Source organism: Garra rufa, chromosome 5, assembly GCF_049309525.1.
Source record: "Garra rufa chromosome 5, GarRuf1.0, whole genome shotgun sequence".
Classification (NCBI taxonomy): Eukaryota; Metazoa; Chordata; class Actinopteri; order Cypriniformes; family Cyprinidae; genus Garra; species Garra rufa.
The window spans coordinates 23,304,866-23,325,538 of record NC_133365.1 but is presented as its reverse complement, the minus strand read 5'-3'; the positions used below and the strand labels follow the sequence as shown (position 1 = coordinate 23,325,538).

Below are 20,673 nucleotides of genomic sequence, written 5' to 3'. Positions count from 1 at the left end.
CAAAATTGCTGGAAAACCAAAGAATCTGTGGGACCTGAAGGATTTTTCTGAAGAACAGCAGGCACTTTAACTTTTCAGGACAAACAAGAGACTCATGAACAACTATTACTAAACAAAAACACAGCTGTGGATCATTCAGGTAACAACACAGTATTAATAATCAAGGGGATGTATACTTTTGAACAGGGTTATTATTATAAATTCAACTATTATTTTCTCTTGGTGACTACATGTAAACATCTTTTATGTGAAATATATTACTCAGGTCAGTACTAAATAAACAATAACATGCATTTTTAATGTAACAATTTTTATCTTTTTGGAAAATGAACGATCGTTTCTCTAGATAAGACCCTTATTTCTCAGCCGTGATCCTGTAGAGACCTTTGAAGCCGCAATGAAACTGCAATTTAGACCTTCAACTAGCCGGCTCCAATTGAAGTCCACTATATGGAGAAAAATCCTGGAATGTTTTCCTCACAAACCTTCATTTATTTTTTGGACTGAAGAAAGAAAGACATGAACTTCATAGATGACATGGGGGTAGGTAAATGATCAGGAAATTTTAATTCACCAGTGAGCTAATCCTTTAGCGCTACTATGTATATCACCATGCTAAACTCTCTAAGAGTTGCCATGACAGAAATACGATATGTTTTTAGAAAAAATAGACATCAGTAATTCTTTTCTACCTCCTCTTTTGGTCATAACATCGATTCTCTTTTCTGTTGCATTCTAATACAATGTTTCCTTTGAGGTAGTTTTGGGAACCCAAAATGTTTTTCTCTATGGCTCATCCTCTATCACTGTTTGTACCATGTTTTTTTTTTAAAGCGTAGACCATATCTGTGTCATCTTATTAATTTATAAGAAATTATGTAATGTTGCTTTGTTTAATGCCCACAGGCGACCAGCAGCTTTTCTGAACAACAATAAGCCAGCTGAAATAAGTTTGCGAGAGCGTGACCTCAACGTGTTTAAAGAGATCCCTAGATTGCCATCTGTTCAGCTCCACAGGCGCTGAGGCTAAATGAATGACTTATCACGCGTCCCTTTGTTCATAAACAAACATTTACATTTATTCATTTGGCAGACGGTTTAACAACAACTCACACAGTCCATTTAAGGACTACTTTTATAAGAGTGTTTGTTCCCTTGGAATTAAGCTCTTGACCTTGGTATTGCAAGCACCAACTGAATAGAAAAAGACCTGTTGGAGGGCAAATTGGTATGTATACGGCAGAGTCCCCACAGGATGAGTCAATGCTGCACGTCAATTAAAGAACAGTAGCTATGGAGATTGCCTTGCGACAGCCAAGGTGACAAATGTTGTAGTCACGCTTCTCATGAGCGGAGCGAACACCCAGCACTGATCACATGGGTGGCCCATCACTGGCACATCAGGGGCATTTACAAGCACAGAGTTGTGCTGTTGTGTAACAGCAGGCAGAAAACCTGACATACTGTCGTTACTGTAACAACAGGCTGCAAATAACTGGATATGCAGCTGAAATGCAGGGTGTATGTTTCCCCATAATGAAAAAGAGTGAGCAGCATGATCAATACTTTATATCATAGTATGAGTGAGTAGTTTTGCATATTTATTCGTTGGTTTATATTTTAACAATTAATAATAATATTTTGGACAATGCAGTGAATATATTTTTTTCTATAAATAAAAGACAAGTTATTGATCTAATTTGATTAATAGTTTATATATTAAATAACCATAACAACATTAAATAATAATAATACTTTTAGATAATGCAGTGAAACATATTTTTAAAAAGTCAAGTGCTATATTCCATTTCAGTAAAAAATGTTTATATTAGTTATTATTATTATTATTAAATATATTTCTTAAAAATATTATTAAAATAATAACATGAAATAAATATTTATATATATATATTTATTATTAATAAATAAATATAAATATAATATATTAAATAATCATAAAAAACATTAATAATAATAATAATAATAATAATAATAAAAAAACCACAGATTGTTTATATTAGAAGTTTATATTAATAATAATAATGTTTATAATAAACATTTGATATTTAATAACATAATATTTAATAACATTTTTAAAAAGTCAACTGCTTTATCCCATTTGATTAAAAATTGTTTATATTAGTAGTTTTATTATTATCATTACTATTTTTAGTAATAATAATTATATTATATAAATGTAATTATTATGTATTAAATATATTATTAAAAATAAAAATATATGAAATAAATATAGATATATTTATTATAAATAAATATTTATGTATTATATATTAAATTATAATAATACTAATAAACAATACAAATAGTTATTTAATAACCATAACAAACATATTTTTAAAAAGTCAGCTATTTTATCCTATTTAATTAAACATAGTATATTATAGTAGTTTCTATGAGTAGTTTTATTATTATTATTATAAAAAAATAAAAATAATAACACAAACACACACACACACACACACACACACACACACACACACACACACACACACACACAAACACACACACACACACACACACACACACACACACACACACACACACACACACACACACACACACACACACACACACACACACATATATATATATATATATATATATATATATATATATATTAAATAATCATAAAAACATTAAATAATAATAATAATAATAATAAGCAGTTCATTAAAACGCAGTTCATTAAAAATAAAATAATCAAGAACTTTATCTAATTTTACATTTTTTACTTGTTGGGACCAAAAGGTGATTATCCAAAACTAAAGCCTGGCATCTGTGCAATAACACCACATTATGAGTTAAAAACAATATGTGACCCTGGACCACAAAACCAGTCATAAGGTTAAATTTTACAAAACTGAGATATATACATCACATAAAGCTCAATAAATAAGCTTTCTATTGATATATGGTTTGTTAAGATAGGACAATATTTGGCCGAGATACATCTATTTGAAAATCTGGAATCTGAGGGTGCAAAAAAATTCAAAATGCTGAGAAAACCACCTTTAAAGTTCTCCACATTAAGTCCTTAACAATGCATATTACTCATCAAAAATTACATTTTGATATATTTATAGTAGGAATTTTACAAAAAAATCTTCATGGAACATGATCTTTACTTAATTTCCTAATGATTTTTGGCATAAAAGAAAAATCAATAATTTTTGACCCATACTATGTATTTTTGGCTATTGCTACAAATATACCCCAGTGACTTAAGACTGGTTTTGTGGTCCAGGGTCACATATATTATATTATATTATAACTCAAATCTAATTATGAAAAAATATATCAAAAAGCTAAAAAGCTCATTCTGGAGAGCATTTGATTGGACACAGCAACATGGTTCATCAAAAAATGTACAGTAGGATTTAGGTGAACTCAGAGCTACTCGACATGGACTAAGAGCCTCATAAATGACATCCAAACACATTTCACCATTGCTCTTAAGTTTAAAGCACTTTGAAGCACACTGTATTAATGGTACAGCAAAATCTCAGCTGGCTGCCATTTTCCCGTTGTCACGCAGTACGTACTCTCATATCGCCTATTCCCAGATATAATATATATTCCCTTGTCTCTGAGTCATTCATTTCTGAATGAGTAGCAATAAGTGCTTGAGATACCTACACTGACGCAAAGCACCAAGCACTGAAATCATAAAGAGCATTTTTTATTATTTAATATATACGCAGGTGTTATTTTAGGAGGCTGAAGCGCTTCTGAGATACTGCGGGTGAGTAATGAGGAAGAGATCAGGCTGACACGCAGGCAGAGGAACTTCACACGCTGCAGACAAAAGCTCTTATTGCCGTCATACAGCAGCGCCAATGAGTAACGCTGCTATTTAAAACACGCAGGCAGAGCTTACGAAATATAGCCTAGAGCCGAAAAGAGGATGATGAGAGATTTCTCTGTGCCATAGGAATCTATTTAATAACCTTTTTTTTGCTCTTTGTTTTGCTGCTCACTTTATCTAAAAACATAACTGACCTTGGGTGTGGCCACGTCTTCCTCCATGAACGTCTGATTTGGGGAAGCAGGGGTTTGTGGGAAGGTAAATGTGTCTGTGGTGGACTGCAACAGAACAGGTGAACGCAGGTGACGCGCCGCCTGTGGAGGGACGCCCGCTTGTGAAGGAACCGCAATGGTCTGTAACAAGAACATGAAGGAATATACCAATAAGAACAATCTTGGTGTACCTTGGTTACATCTAATACTGTATGAATATATTGATGATTGCATAAAAAGGATCCTGAAAGGTCTCAACAACACACCAGAACGTATAAAGCTTGTTTCTGTGGTTTACGGTCGCAGAGGTTAAACTGAAAGAAGGAAGGCTGGATTACAGATTTTGTTCCTCATGATTCCAATATTTACATTTTTATACCAACGCTATTTCAATATGTCTGGGTAGACTTCACAGATGGGGTTACCTTGACAACAGTCTGCTCAGCGACGGTGCTAGGGCGGCGCTGGCTGGCGTGCAAACGCTGTTCCACAGGGAAACTGCTGCGATGCGCTTTCAACCGCTCCACAAGCAGGTAGTAGATAGCAGCAAAGTGGTTATAGCTTTTGTTCTGAAGAGACTGTGACAGGAAAAGCAAGAGTTTTTGAAGAACAAGACAGCCAAGGAAAAGAGAACGCTGGCAAATGTCAACATTCTATCAGTATGCTTTGAAAATGTTCTGAAAGGCTGTTTGGAATAATCAAATTTGCAAATCAGAGGAGAAATTATTTTTGGAAACCCAAAGCCCAAACCATTACTAGAGTTTGGAATTGAAGACTTGGCTCATGAGTGTGATCACCACAAGTTCTGTGACAAAACATAAATAATTATATTATTGTTTCGACTAATTCTTAAGGATGTAACTACATTAATAATATTGTGGTATCGCCATATCAAAACCGCACCACGCGGATACGTTTTCTACATTTATTTATGCTTTGATTTGAACAGTGTACGCTGTTTGCATTCAGTGGATACTCTCCAAAATGGCACTAGGGTGATGCAGAGGAGACAAATTGTTGAATAAAAAATAACATTTTTGCTTTCTTCGCATACAAAAAGTATTCTCGTAGCTTCGTAAAATTATGGTTGAACCCCTGATGTCACAGATTATTTTACCGATCTCCTTGCTACATTTCTGGACGTGGATCGTGTTAATTACATTGCTGTCTATGGGAGGGTCAGAGAGCTGTCAGAATGCATCAAAAATATCTTCATTTGTGTTCCAAAGACAAACAAAGCTTTTATGGGTTTGGAACAACATGGGGGTAAGTGATTCATGACAAAATGTTCATTTTGGGTGAAGTAACTCTTTAATCCCTTCATCAAGTCTGTTTTCGCTGCGCGTTTCAAAGAGAAGCGCATACTTTGTTCACATGCTCAGCTCATGATCCGGTGTTTTCCAGCCTCAGAACAGCTTAGTTCACAGTGAATTCAGTGAACTCGTTTATTGCATGTGCTGTGAGTTTATCGCGCGTTTGGGAACACAGCGGCCACTAGTTATGTTTTATTTTCTCGACAGATGATTCCAGAATTTCATTGGATTTGTAATGAGACTCATTTTTTGCAAGCTTTTTCACTGACATTTTTTTTAAGATGTATTTTTTGGCATTTTTGCCTTTATTATGATAGGACCATAGACTGTAAAAAATATGGACGTAGTGTCCATGACGTCATCCGTAGGTTTCTGAAGAGCGATTTTGAAGCCTATAGTGGGCGCGATTTGCCTTCACCATCTTGGAATCGCGCCATCGCGCGTCACTCCCGGATCATCGAAAATGGGCAAAGAGGCGGCACGTCGGTGGAGCTGGGTGCTGAAACCACGCCTACTTAGCGCGCCAGTGGTGACAGCAGCGGCAATCCCAGAACTTTACGGCTTAATATAACTTAAACGGATGAGTTTATAAAAAATTCATCCCACTCACAGTTGACATGAAGGGCGAAATTAGCTATATATTCTAAAACCACTTTTTGAACCAGGCTGTAAACATGTTTTTTTCTGCTGTAAAGTTGGGCATTTTAACATGGGGAGTCAATGGGACTGACTCCCTTTTGCAGCCAGTCTCTAGTGGCGATGAACTGCAGTTTAAGCCACTTCCGTGTTGGTTTCAATAGAGAGAGCGGGAGGTTGCCGCTTCAATAGGACAGATCAGACATGACAGGAAGCGAAGTGGGAGAGAGATGGGGGCAGGATTGGGAAAGGTCCTCGAGTCGGGATTCGAACACCGGGATGCTCGACGCGCTGCCCACAAGGCTATCGGTGCCGACGTTTTGTTAGTTCAAGGTATAGTTCACTCAAAAATAAAAATTTGATGTTTATCTGCTTACCCCCAGGGCATCCAAGATGTAGGTAACTTTGTTTTCTTTAGTAGAACACAAACAAAGATTTTTAACTCAAATCGTCTGTCAGTCATATAATGGAAGTCATTGGTTACCAAATCTTTAAGAGTAAAAAAAACATACACAGACAAAACCAAATTAAACATTGAGGTGTTAAGACACAAAATGATTGGTCTGTGCAAAAAACTGAACAGTATTTATATCATTATTTACCTCTGATCCATCGCAACGTTCTACTCTCAGGGGCGCGTTCCCAAAAGGTGGCGAGTGGCGCGTCATTGTGATCTACCACAGTAGATGCACGCGCGGAAGCAATCTGTCGTGCGTATACATCACTCATTGTTTACATAGTGCATACTGGCCTCTCAAAATGGTAATTACTTGAGCTTATCCTGATTCTGGCAACCGATTAGAAACTAAAAGATTACGTTTCCTTGTGCGAACTCATCTAGGAGTGTTGACTTTTCACCGACTACATTGCCAGATCACGTTGACACGTCACGTGAATGCGCTCCATACTGATAAATGTTCCGGTGGATCAGAGGTAAATAATGATATTAAATACTGTTCAGTTTCTTGCACAGACCGAACGTTATGTGTCTCAAGGCCTCAATGTATCGTCACAAGCCACAGGGTTTAATTTGGTTTTGTCTGTGTATGTTTTTTTTTACTCTTAAAGATTTGGTAACCATTGACTGCCATTATATGACTGACAGAATGCAACGGTTTGAGTTAAAAATCTTAGTTTATGTTCTACTGAAGAAACAAAGTCACCTACATCTTGGATGCCCTGAGGGTAAGCAGATAAACATCAAATTTTCATTGTTGGGTCAACTATCCCTTTAAGAAAATGGGTTGGAGTCCTTATTTTTGAACTCTCAAAGTGCATTAGATAGAATAATTTAACTTTAAAATGTCTTTTTCAGGTCTTCTTTTGTCTTTTTTTTAAATATTGCATTAATATTGTATTGTGGACTTCATATCGTGACATTATCGTATCGTGAGATTTTGATATAATTACATCCCTACTAATTCTAAATGTTACTTTTTTAATTTTTTTAATTTTACAAAATATGTATATACTGTCTAAAATAACACTTAATATGTAAAAAATATGAATTAATTAATAAATAAATAAACAGTGCTGCAAAAATTAGCCAATTTTTCCAATTTAACAATGTTAAAAACATTTAACGCAGTTAATGCAGGGTTGGGGCTAGGGTTGGCCACCCAACTCAAACTGCTGAGACAGAACAAGAGACATCAGTAGAGAGATTAGTAATATTAATATCAGTGATTCTCGCCTTCAATCATAAAAATTATGCCATTAAACAAATATTAAAAATATACGGTCTTTATGTTGTTTCTACATTAGTTTGAAGATTGAATGTGAAATTATTGCAATATAAAAGTATATTTAAAAACCTAAATGTGGGATTAATCACATTTTTTTTTACATCTTAAAAGTTTTTTAATGGTAGATCTGTTCACCTTTCTGAGTAACTTAGAATTTTGGGAGATGAGTGATCTTATAAAGGTGGCTACTTTAAACAATAGTTATTACTATTATTTAATACATACCTCAAATTTCATTCCAGTTATTCCAAATTTCAGTTCATTTGTACTTGCGTACATTCTAATTTTAATTACAGTTCTACATCCTGTTTGCAATCTTAATAGGCTTTATGCCGAACGTCACATGACCAACCCCGGAAAACGGGTCTCATTGCTTCCGCTTGTCGGAGAACGTGTTAATAGCCGTAATAAATAATGGCGATATCGACGGACTTTTAAGGTAATCAGTTAAACAAGCCAGCTGTTTATTGTGGACGTTTCATTCGATAGTTATATATAAATGTTAGTGAAAAGAATAAAAATTTAAAACTTTTATATATCAATCCACATATGTGATGGACATTGGTTATGATCATTTTTAGTGTCTACTTTGAATGAATCTTGAGTAAATCATGTTCATATTTAAAGAGGGATATGCAAAACGCGTGAACCGGAAGCAACGAGACCTGTTTAGCAGAAAACGGAAGCCTGTTGGGCATAACCCCTATTCAAATTCAGTTTAGATGCAGGAACTGAACTGAAATGTAAACACATTCTAAATCCTGGCAAAGTAAAAGCAGATCAACTGACCTCAATGGTCTTCTGCTGGTCGATTCCCAGGCTGTGCATGAGTCGCAGCACCTGCTCACTGTGTTCACCCAAGCCTGATTTGCTCTCGCATGGCAGGCCCTGTCTATACAGCACGGGCCTCTGGGACGGAACCTCCTGCATCATCCAGCGATGCTCTTTGATCTGACTCAGGGACAAACGCTTGGCTGGATCTAGTACCAACATCTTCCTGATCAGGTGCTCACAGTCTGAAAGAGGATATAGGGAATGCAATGAGCTCAAAAGACATTTCCTTCTGATACTTCACAGAGTAACGCTAATAACACTGTTTCTAAAAATCTGATTACTCATAGCACTGTTCACTGCTTTTTCATTACAACGCAAACAGTCGTATAATTGTGTTACTGTGACTTCCTCACCCTCACTCATGAAGTATGGGATGCGGAAACGGCCCTCCAGGACCCTCTGTCTGAGGACAGGAAGGCTAGGACCATCAAATGGAAGAGCGCCACACACTAACACATACAGAACCACCCCCATACTCTGCATGACACACACATACACAGAAAATCAATAAATAAACATTAAACTCTGGGACCACCCACACGCAATACAGGAAATAATAATTATGTTTTCAATCAATCAAATTACCATTCACTGTTGATGCAATTCTCTGCTCTGACTATACTGAGAGGACATCAATCAACAAATGGGACGAATTTTGTAAGCTGTCTACAATATGTACATATTAGTTTGATGCAATGAGGTCATACCATGCTTTTTTGAATATGGTTATATTGTAATACCATGGTATCGTGAACATGGACCCCATGATAATTCCATGTTATTCTTTGGAGAACCATATCAAGTCAAGTTCAAGTTACAGCGCTTTTCACAATACACATTGTTGCAAAGCATCTTCAAAGAAAATTATGATGTTAATGTCTTTCATATCCTAATATCTTCATGCTTTATAGTTGCATTAAGCAGTTTAGAGCTGGACGATAATATAGTTTACATTTTGCAACAATACAAGCAATCAAGCAGCTGAGATATGCTACACAGTATATAGCTGAAGTCAAAAGTTTACATACACCTTGCAGAATCTGCAAAATGTTAATTATTTATTATAATGACCTGGTTCAAAAGTTTAAAAGCCTAGGCTGGTTTTAGCTGTTTTTTTTTTTTCCAGCAAAGCTATCTGCTGTTCTTCAGAAAAATCCTTCAGGTCCCACAAATTCTTTGGTTTTTCAGCATTTTTGAGTATTTGAACTCTTTCCAACAATGACTGTATATGTTTGAGATCCATCTTTTCGCACTGAGGGACTCATATGCAACTACAGAAGGCTCAAACGCTCACTAATGCTTTAGAAGGAAGATAATGTATTAAGAGCTGGGGGGTGAAAACTTTTTGAATCTGAGTATTTTCTGTAGCTTCTGAAGGGCAGTACTAAATGAAACAAATATGATATTTTGGCAAAATAAGAAAAATGTACACATCTTCATTCTGTACAAAAGTTTACACCCCTGGCTCTTAATGCATCATGTTTCCTCAATGCATTGTTTTATCAAAATCATAAATCATTGTTGGAAAGGGTTCAAATACACAAAAATGCTGAAAAACCAAGAATTTGTGGGATCTGACGGATTCTGAAGAACAGCATTCAGTTTAACTGTTCAGAACAAACAAGGGACTCATGAACAACTATGAACTGTGGATCATTCAGGTAACAACACAGTATTAGGAATCAAGTATATGTGAACTTTAAATGGGGTCATTTTAATAATTATTTTCTCTTGTGGACAATATGTAAACATCTTTTACGTAAAAATATCTTATTCAGTACAAAATAAACAATAACACACACGATCCCTCTTATGTAAATAACATTGTACATGAATGTGGTACTCAAAAATAGTATTATATTAGCACAATACAAGCAGTATGGTATAAATAAAAATTACTATAATATTGCCATCTGATACATTCATTGTACCACCAAGTTCTTACCCAGATGTCCAGTTGCGGACCCTCATACTGTTGTCCCTCAAACACCTCTGGAGCCGCATATGGGGGGCTGCCACACCAAGTGGTCAGGGGTTCCCCAGGACGGAAGAAGTTTCCAAAGCCAAAATCTGCAGCAGATTTGAATAAAAAGTCAATGTCAGCACTTACATTAGTGTTTTCATCCTGCTTGACATTTGCATAATTTTCTGGACAAAAAAGGTCAGTTTTTTCACACTTGTTGAGTGGCTCTTTCCTGCACATGGGCTGCTCTGGAGTGAATTCGCCATACAAAACACAACTTACTGTTTAACCACTGTAGTACAATGCATCATTACAGAAATGTACTAGCTACTAATGACAGACGTCTGTTGTTTGAACCATGTTGGTTCACCAGTATCTACCTTTTTCTTCCCACAAGAGCGGTCGCAGCCATTTGTACATTTTATGGGTCTGGCTTCCAGTCTCATCCGTGCCCAGCTATTTTTAGCTATACCAAACAGCTTGTTTTGCTGCTTGATATTGCAAATTGGTATGTTATCTTACCATATTATTATTTAAATGTATTTTATTAATTTTGAGCACAATGGTTATTAGTGCAACAGTTTTACCGTTTACTGCATGTTGTTATTCTTCTCATTATTTCTCAATATACTAGAAAGTCTCACCCATAGACTTACTTCCACTTTGAGGAAAAAGGTGGATAGGACTGTTGTTAATGACATCACACTTCTTATCTGAATAGATTATCTGTAAAGACTGTAATTAATGTCAGATTATCATGAACAACAGAATGATGTTCATTTTTATCACGTTAATCACTTTAACATGAGGAATGTAATTGCCGTACAATATACTCCAGTATATATGTGGTATATTTAGTAAACATTTCTAAACAACAAATTTTTTCTGAGATACTGCTGTATTGAACATGGCACCTGAGGACTACTTCACTATTTTTGTTCCCTATTGTGTTGCTTTATTCAGTGTTTGAATTATGCAGCTTCCCTGCACTACGAACCAATGTGTAGATAATACATTAAAATAATATGGTAATACACACCTATTTGCAATATCAAGTAGTAAAACATGCTGTTTTGTACAGCTAAAAATAACTGGACATGGATGAGACCAAAAGCAGACCCATAAAATTAACAAATGGCTGTGCCTGCTTTTACAGGAAAAATAAGGTGGATAAAATTAAATTTGTGCCGAAGAGCATGATCTATGTAAGTTTTCTAAGCACAGGTCAAGAGCTGTATTTCCAACCGCACAAGTTTGTAAAAGTTGACTAATGATGATTTTGGTAAATGAACCCTTTGTTGGTTTGGGATGAGTTATGCAACAAAATTTAATACTTGGAGTTATGGGATTCTTCAAATTGCTAGTGTTTAGCAAGTAATAGTATTATGCATCCAATATCGAAGCTAATTACATTTAATCTGACAGATCTGGTCACTGGTGCAGACTAATATATGACACAAGTAATTGAACATAAACTGTCCAGATGGCTAAATAGATTCCTGGCTGTGTGTCAGCTTGTAGGGAAAAAAAATCTTTAGTGAATCAGCAACAGGAGGAAATGAATGTGACGTGACGGGACTGGATGATGTGACAGCGCTTAAGCAGGTGGTACTCGCTGACTGACCACACATAGATTCTGGGAGGGTCTTCGTCTACTCATAGACAGCCAGCGGTGACGCATTTCCCCTGATCTTTACTCCTGGCAGATAATGGACACGTTGAATTGTGTAATGTAATCCATATAATTTAAAGATTAATTTATGTACGTCACCACTGATTGACGTAAATTAATGATCGCATGGAGGCGGGAAGAATGAACTCATAGGCCGTCTGCTTTGAGGGCGGACATAAAACAGGATATTGTGTTTTATGTCTGTGAACACGTAATATAGGAATCTAATTCTAAAAGGAAAAACAACAAAAGCCTTAATTAGTTTGAGACTGATGAACTTGTGTAACATTTTCTCGAAAATAAGTCATCTGACTATATATGTCACACTGGGTCGAAATTACAAAGAATTTGCATCAGTGTACAGTCGTGGCCAAAAGTTTTGAGAATGACACAAATATTAGTTTTCAAAAGCTCAACTGCTTTTAGATCGTTGTTTCAGTTGTTTCTGTGATGTACTGAAATATAATTGCAAGCACTTCATATGTTTCAAAGGCTTTTATCGACAATTACATGACATTAATGCAAAGAGTCAGTATTTGCAGTGTTGGCCCTTCTTTTTCAGGACCTCTGCAATTCGACTGAGCATGCTCTCAATCAACTTCTGGGCCAAATCCTGACTGATAGGAACCCATTCTTTCATAATCACTTCTTGGAGTTTGTCAGAATTAGTGGGTTTTTATTTGTCCATCCGCCTCTTGAGGATTGACCACAAGTTCTCAATGGGATTAAGATCTGGGGAGTTTCCAGGCCATGGACCCAAAATTTCAACGTTTTGGTCCCCAAGCCACTTAGCTATCACATTTGCCTTATGGCACGGTGCTCCATTGTGCTGGAAAATGCATTGTTCTTCACCAAACTGTTGTTGGATTGTTGGAAGAAGTTGCTGTTGGAGGGTGTTTTGGTACCATTCTTTATTCATGGCTGTGTTTTTGGGCAAAATTGTGAGTGAGCCTACTCCCTTGGATGAGAAGCAACCCCACACATGAATGGTCTCAGGGTGCTTTACTGTTGGCATGACACAGGACTGATGGTAGCACTCACCTTTTCTTCTCCGGACAAGCCTTTTTCCAGATGCCCCAAACAATCGGAAAGAGGCTTCATCGGAGAATATGACTTTGCCCCAGTCCTCAGCAGTCCATTCGCCATACTTTTTGTAGAAGATCAATCTGTCCCTGATGTTTTTTTTTTTGGAGAGAAGTGGCTTCTTTGCTGCCCTTCTTGACACGAGGCCATCTTCCAAAAGTCTTGGCCTCACTGTGCGTGCAGATGCGCTCACACCTGCCTGCTGCCATTCCTGAGCAAGCTCTGCACTAGAGGCACTCCGATCCCGCAGCTGAATCCTCTTTAGGAGACGATCCTGGCGCTTGCTGGACTTTCTTGGACGCCCTGAAGCCTTCTTAACAAGAATTGAACCTCTTTCCTTGAAGTTCTTGATGATCCTATAAATTGTTGATTTAGGTGCAATCTTAGTAGCCACAATATCCTTGCCTGTGAAGCCATTGTTATGCAATGCAATGATGGCTGCACGCGTTTCTTTGCAGGTCACCATGGTTAACAATGGAAGAACAATGATTTCAAGTATCCCCCTCCTTTTAACATGTCAAGTCTGCCATTCTAACCCAATCAGCCTGACATAATGATCTCCAGCCTTGTGCTCGTCAACATTCTCAACTGAGTTAACAAGACGATTACTGAAATGATCTCAGCAGGTCCTTTAATGACAGCAATGAAATGCAGTGGAAAGTTTTTTTTCGTTATTAAGTTAATTTTCATGGCAAAGAAGGACCATGCAATTCATCTGATCACTCTTCATAGCATTCTGGAGTATATGCAATAATGCAAATTGCTATTATAAAAACTTAAGCAGCAACTTTTGCAATTTCCAATATTTATGTAATTCTCAAAACTTTTGGCAACGACTGTACATCACATTTTATTATTACATTCAGTATGTAAAATACTGGTAAATAAAACATTCATTTACAAATATTACGAACACTATACGTATTTTAGTTTCTGTTACTCTACGACAGATCATTCTTTTGATATATATGAAAAATAACTTTTTTATTATACAAATGTGTAATTAAACATATCTATATTATACATCTGATCTGTATAGAGGCCCATTTCCACCACTGAATAAAAAAACTAAAAAAGGTAATTGCGACTTCTCACTTTTTCTGACTTTTATTTTATTATTTTTATTTTATTTTATCACAGTTGTTAGTTTAAATCTGAATTGTCTGAATTGCAAGATATAAACTTGCCACTGCAAGCTATAAAGTCAGAATTGCGAGATATAAATTTTGAGTCAGAACTGTGAGAAAAAAAGGTCAGAATTGCAAGATACAAACTCGAGTTTATGTCACACAATTCTCACTTCATTTCTCAGAATTACGAGTTTATATATTGCAATTGTGGGTTTACATCTCACAATTCTAAGAAAAAAGTCAGAATTGTGAGATGTACACTTACATTTCCAAGAAAATAGTCAGAATTGGAAGATAAAAACATTCGTGAGAAAAGTCGTTTAGAATTGCAGGTTTTTATCTCGCAGTTCTGACTTTCTCACAATTGCGAGTTTATATCATGCAATTCTCACTTCATTTCTCAAGTTTATTTGTTTATAACTTGCAATCCTAACTTTATAACTCCCAATTGCGGGATTACATCTCAACAGAAAAAAGTCAGAATTGCAAGATGTAAACTCCCATTTCCGAGTTTTGCGAGTTTATATCATGCCATTCTGTGAACAAAGTCTGAATTGCAAGAGGTAATTCGGAAAAAAAAGTCTCTTATTCAATTTCTTATTCAGTGGCAGAAACTGGCTTCCACAGACCTGAGATCAGGTAAAAACCATATATATACTGGTTAAAGGGTTAACAGATCGCCCCATAGCAGCAAACTACTGAAATTTCAAAAACTTTTGATATAAATGTAACATAACAAAGTCGTGTTTACTAAAATCATGTAACTAGTTGGATATGCATATGGTCTTCGGAACCTGATTCAAAACAAAAAAAAATCCAAAGGTTTCAAAGCTTCATGAACTTATGTTTTTAAAGTGCCCATCAGTAATAGTGACATTTCCAAAACTATTTGTTGAAAATACATTTCAATTACATTAGAAATAAAAATCTGATAATCAGTCTTTATTGATTTACAGCCAACACTAGTATAAATAAGGTGACTGGATCTTTAAAATGTGAGGCTGGACTTCTGTTCTTATAGACACCATATTACGTGTTATAATTCCCCCCATTTCATGTTCAAAATCTAAATCTCAACTTTTTTTTTTTTGCCAAGATAGCAAAGTCTCCAATGAAATCTGGATTTCGATATGAACTCAAATGTTTCTCATTAACTTCTTCCCAGACTAAACTATATCTGAGCTACACTCTTAAATATAAAGGTGCTTTAAAAGGTTCTTCAAGCGATGCCATAGAAGAACCATTTTTGGTTTCACAAAGAACCATTCAGTCAAAGGTTCTTTAAAGAACCAACTCTTTCTTACCTTTTTATAATTCTTTTGCCACAAAGAACCTTTTGTGAAACAGAAGAGTTCTTCAGGTTTTTGAGGTTCTTTACAGAACCGTGTAGACATAAAAGGTTCTTGTATATTTCTACTCTTACTCCAGTTAATGATGGTCTTGGTTTCTAGGAAACTATTACAGAGACATCAGAGAACAAAGCTGAAATGACAATGAAACATAACTCTAGCAAAATTTCCACTGAAAACTGTTTCAGAAAAAACTGGAGGTGTGTTTTAAAAAGCCTCTTCTCTGATAGCAAGCGCCTCACATCTGTTATCTGTGTGCATGAGTGACACAATGGCAACGCCCTGTAATGCATTTTCAGTGTCTCTCTTTCAGCTTGGTATGACATAAATACAGACAAACGGTCTGGCACAAGGCTTCGTTCTCTGCAGTGACTGGTACTTATGGAGCACAGCATGTTAGAAGCCTCTCTGTCATCCTCTGTCCCTCCAGTGTCTTTTGTACCGCATCATCACAACACTATGATTACATTCTTAAAAAGGACAAAACAAAAGTTGACTGCTTGCATTACATAAGCACGATGTCTAGATAACATCTGGGAATTTCGGTCAGATCAGGTGAAGTTATTTTGTTGATCTGTTCCTCATGAAAGAATTTCAAAATGTCGTCAACCAGTATGTATTTTTTCAAATGATGATATCTATAGGAAGGTGGCCTTTTGCAGATGTAACACCAATAATTCATGTAAATATAATACTATGTAATAGACACAAAATTGAATTAACATTTTGTATGAAAAGTACTTCAAATTCACATTGGTAAACTATAAATGTCCATCATTCTTTGGACGTTTCAAGTCTGACAGCAGATTTTAGAGGTGACACTTTTGTCAACTGGTCAAGCATTCATAGTTAATGGGTGATAAAGATAAACAAATGGCTAACTATTGGCAATTTAATCATCTGGTCGATATATGTCTTCCACTAGTGCACATCACATTTTCTCAGATACTCCAAACATTTAATAGTAATCACAAAAATTATGTAACATAATGGATTTTTTTCCCAAGGCAAGTTCAACAGGTTTCAGCGTCCAAATGGTTATGTGAACAGTGTGCTGCTGAATGAACTGCATGAGTTGTGGTCATTCTAACTTCGGTGTATGCCTGTGTTTGAGGAATGAACTATGCAACTAAATCAAGTTTGAACTGATGTCACTGAGTAAATATGCAATTCCCTGATAGACTTTGGCTACTGTGAGAAAAAAAGGTCTGATTTGACTTCGGAATGTACGAGAGACAGTTAGAAAAGGACAATGACCCTTTTATTCATAGATAAAGCATACGATTTGAACTATATTCAATTTTAAGCACAAATTATATAAATGTACTAGCATAAAATTAAATGTCTAACTTATAAACATATAACACATTATTATGGTTATTGTAACTAAAACTAAAACTGTCAAATAAACAAGTTACACTTTACAATAAGAGCCTATTAGTTAATGTTAGTTAATGCATTGACTAATATTAAAGGGATAGTTCACCCAAAAATGACAATTTGATGTTTATCTGCTTACTCCCAGGGCATCCGAGATGTAGGTGACTTTGTTTCTTCAGTAGAACACAAAAGAAGATTTTTAACTCAAACCGTTGCAGTCTGTCAGTCATATAATGGCAGTCAATGGTTACCAAATCTTTAAGAGTAAAAAAAACATACACAGAGAAAACCAAATTAAACCATGTGGCTTGTGATAATACACTGTGGTCGACACAAAACGATCAGTCTGTGCAAAAAAAACAGAACAGTATTTATCTGCCATAGTAGATGCACGCGTGGAAGTGATCTATCGTGCGTATACATCACTCATTGTTTACATAGTGCATATTTAGCCTCTCAAAATAATACTTACTTGAGCTTATCCTGATTCTGGCAACCGATTACAAACTAAAACATTACGTTTCCTTGTGCGAACTCAGCTGGGAGTGTTGACCTTTTACCAACTACATTGCCAGATCACGTTGACGTGTCGTGCACCGGCTGATGTGAAAGCGTAAATAATGATATAAATACCGACCGTTATGTGTCTCAAAACCTCAATGTATCGTCACGAGCTGCAGGGTTTAATTTAGTTTTGTCTGTGTATGTTTTTTTTACTCTTAAAGATTTGGTAACCATTGACTGCCATTATATGACTGACAGACTGCAACGGTTTGAGTTAAAAATCTTCATTTGTGTTCTACTGAAGAAACAAAGTCACCTACATCTGGGATGCCCTGGGGGTAAGCAGATAAACATCAAATTTTCATTTTTTGGTGAACTATCCCTTTAACTAATAATAAGCAATATATTTGTTATGGTATTTATTATTATTTGTTCATGTTAATTAAAAAAAAAACAAATACAAAAAAAAAGTATATAATGTAATAAAAGCTATAATATCTCAAATATATCTAAAATAACACCAGAGTACAGTATATATGTTACCCTGGACCACAAAACTAGTTGTAAGTAGCATTTGTATATTTGTAGCAATATCCAACAATACATTGTACAGGTCAAAATTACAGATTTTTCTTTTATGCCAAAAATCATTAAGATATTAAGTAAAGATCATGTTCCATGGAGATATTTAGTAAGTTTTCTACTGTAAATATATCAAAATGTAATTTTTGATTAGTAATATGCATTGCTAAGAACCTAATTTTGACAACTTTAAAGGCGATTTTCTCAATATTTATTTATTTTTGCACCCTCAGATTCCAGATATTCAAACAGCTGTATCTCGACCAAATATTGTCCTGTCCTAACAAACCATACATCAATTGAAAGCTTTCAGATGATGTATAAATCTCAATTTAAAAAACTGACCCTTATAACTTGTTTTGTGGTCCAGGGTCAGATATATAAGGAGCCAAAGTCCTTAAAAGTTTTTTATTTGATCAAAAGTTCATTCATGTCCCAGTTACATTTTCTTGGTCAAATAAACATTACTTACACTATCAGAAAAAGAAAGAAAGAAAGAAACAAACAAACAAACAAAAAATTCTATTGGAGTTTTTTCCATTTTTTTTCAAGTTAGTGTATTTTGCATTTATTCCAAAAAAAAAACAAAACAACAACCTTAAAGCAGTAACAATTTAAACAATATATTTTAATTGTGAACTTCTGTTCTGCTATTCATTTTAATAGTTAACGGTTCAAATTTGTCCCCAAAATATTTCCCCAGTATATTATATAACTTTCATACAAATATCACAATCTAACTTCGAATTCGAATGTTGGACACCATGTGTTTAATCATTGCTAATGTTTGCCCTTGAAATGCAGGGTAAAAGTTTAAAAGTGCTATTTCTGTGCGACTAGCTGCACCAAAAAGATCTCCTACCCAAACACTCCCACCCCACAATTACTAAACAGCTTAATACAGATAGTCCCACCCCAAACTTACACGATTGGTTGAGCCATAAGTTGACATTTCAGACAGCTCAAACAAACAGAGCAGTGTTCTGATGAAGCCACAGAGCTTACACTCCTCATAGAAGTCAACAAATGATTTGCTTGTAGTTGTCATTTCAGCATATTAAATTGGGACTGAGGAGAGATTTCTGACATCAAGATGTTTAAAGTCTGTTGGTGTCACTAACACCTGTCTACCACAGCACCATGTTTTCATTTAGCGTTCCATGATTGTAAGAAGGAAAGGTACATTTCTTACCTGCTATCTTCATATTCATGTGAGCATCCAGTAACAAGTTCTCAGCCTTCAGGTCTCTGTGAACAATATTGCGTTCGTGGCAGTACTCCACCGCTGAGAGGATCTGCCAGAACTTCCTCCTCGCATCCATCTCGCTGAGCCGCCCGCGGCTGGCCAGGTAGTCTGTGTTGCCAGACAGGGATCAGGTGTTATTGGGTCGTCATCTGCACATCCAGGCAACATGTCACAGTCATGAATTTTTCATGAAAATGGTATGCAGATTGTGACAATGAGCAGGGAAAGGGCAGGGAAACATCTGTTTAACAGTGTTGCTCACAGTCCTGATTAAATACTAAGTTGGACTTGTCAATATAAAAAAGCAAACAAAATCTATAGAAGTTGAACAGCTGGGGATAATCAACGCATTTGAAATATAAAAGCTATTAAAATGTAATTAAATTATTATTATTTTTGCCTCGAGGTCTGTTTATAAGTAATGTTAGTAAAGTTGTGCCAAATGTTCAGTTTCATATGGTTTACATTTTTTTTCTATTTTCAGAAAAAAAAGTTTACAATCAACAAGTTTGTAGACATACAGCACTGTTCAAAAGTTTAGAGTTGGAAAATGTGTTTTATAAAGCCTTATACTCAGCAAGGCTGCATTTATTTGATACAGTAAAACAGTAACATTGTTAAAATATTACAATTTCTATTTGAATATATTAAAATCAAATTTATTCCTATGATGCAAAGCTGAATCTTCAGGAGCCATTATCCAGTCTTAAGTGTCACATGATCCTTCAGAAATCATTCTAATTTGCTGATGTGGTGCTCAAGAAACATTTATTATTATTAATGTTGAAAACAGTTGCTTAATATTTTTGTGGAAACTGACAGTTTCTGAAATATTAATCAGCAGTGTAGCAGATTTATTAGATTGTAAGAAATAATATGCTCATCACAGAATTCAAGTCAATGTATTGAATTGCATTTTAATGCATTTTTTAATGAATTAATAAATTCAGGCAATTTGTTTGTAATTTATTTATTATTTTCTAAACATTTCTATTTAGCTTTTAAGTCAACCTCTTTTAAGTTAAGTCATATAATATTTGTATATTATTTTATTGCAACTTAATTTGAAATTTGTTTTTAGTTGACAGCACTGGTACAGAAAGTGTTGTTTCCGAAAGTTACAGTATGTTTTAATAGTGCACTGTTAAAAATAAAAGTTCCATAAGAGGGTTTTTGCAATGATTTCATTTCATTCTAG

General features: G+C 35.4%; 1 protein-coding gene across 1 annotated transcript in view; it reads right to left on the bottom strand.

The window, feature by feature from the left end:
• Positions 1–20,673, bottom strand: part of LOC141334751 (serine/threonine-protein kinase SIK2-like) — a 39,541-nt gene that overhangs the window by 8,036 nt on the left and 10,832 nt on the right. Inside the window, exons 4-9 of the mRNA XM_073839975.1 lie at positions 19,422–19,583; positions 10,512–10,636; positions 8,920–9,043; positions 8,522–8,748; positions 4,464–4,616; positions 4,021–4,179 (exon numbers count right to left, since the gene is read on the bottom strand). Of these exons, the coding sequence (XP_073696076.1) occupies positions 4,021–4,179; positions 4,464–4,616; positions 8,522–8,748; positions 8,920–9,043; positions 10,512–10,636; positions 19,422–19,583 (950 nt within the window). The remainder of the gene's footprint in view (positions 1–4,020; positions 4,180–4,463; positions 4,617–8,521; positions 8,749–8,919; positions 9,044–10,511; positions 10,637–19,421; positions 19,584–20,673) is intronic.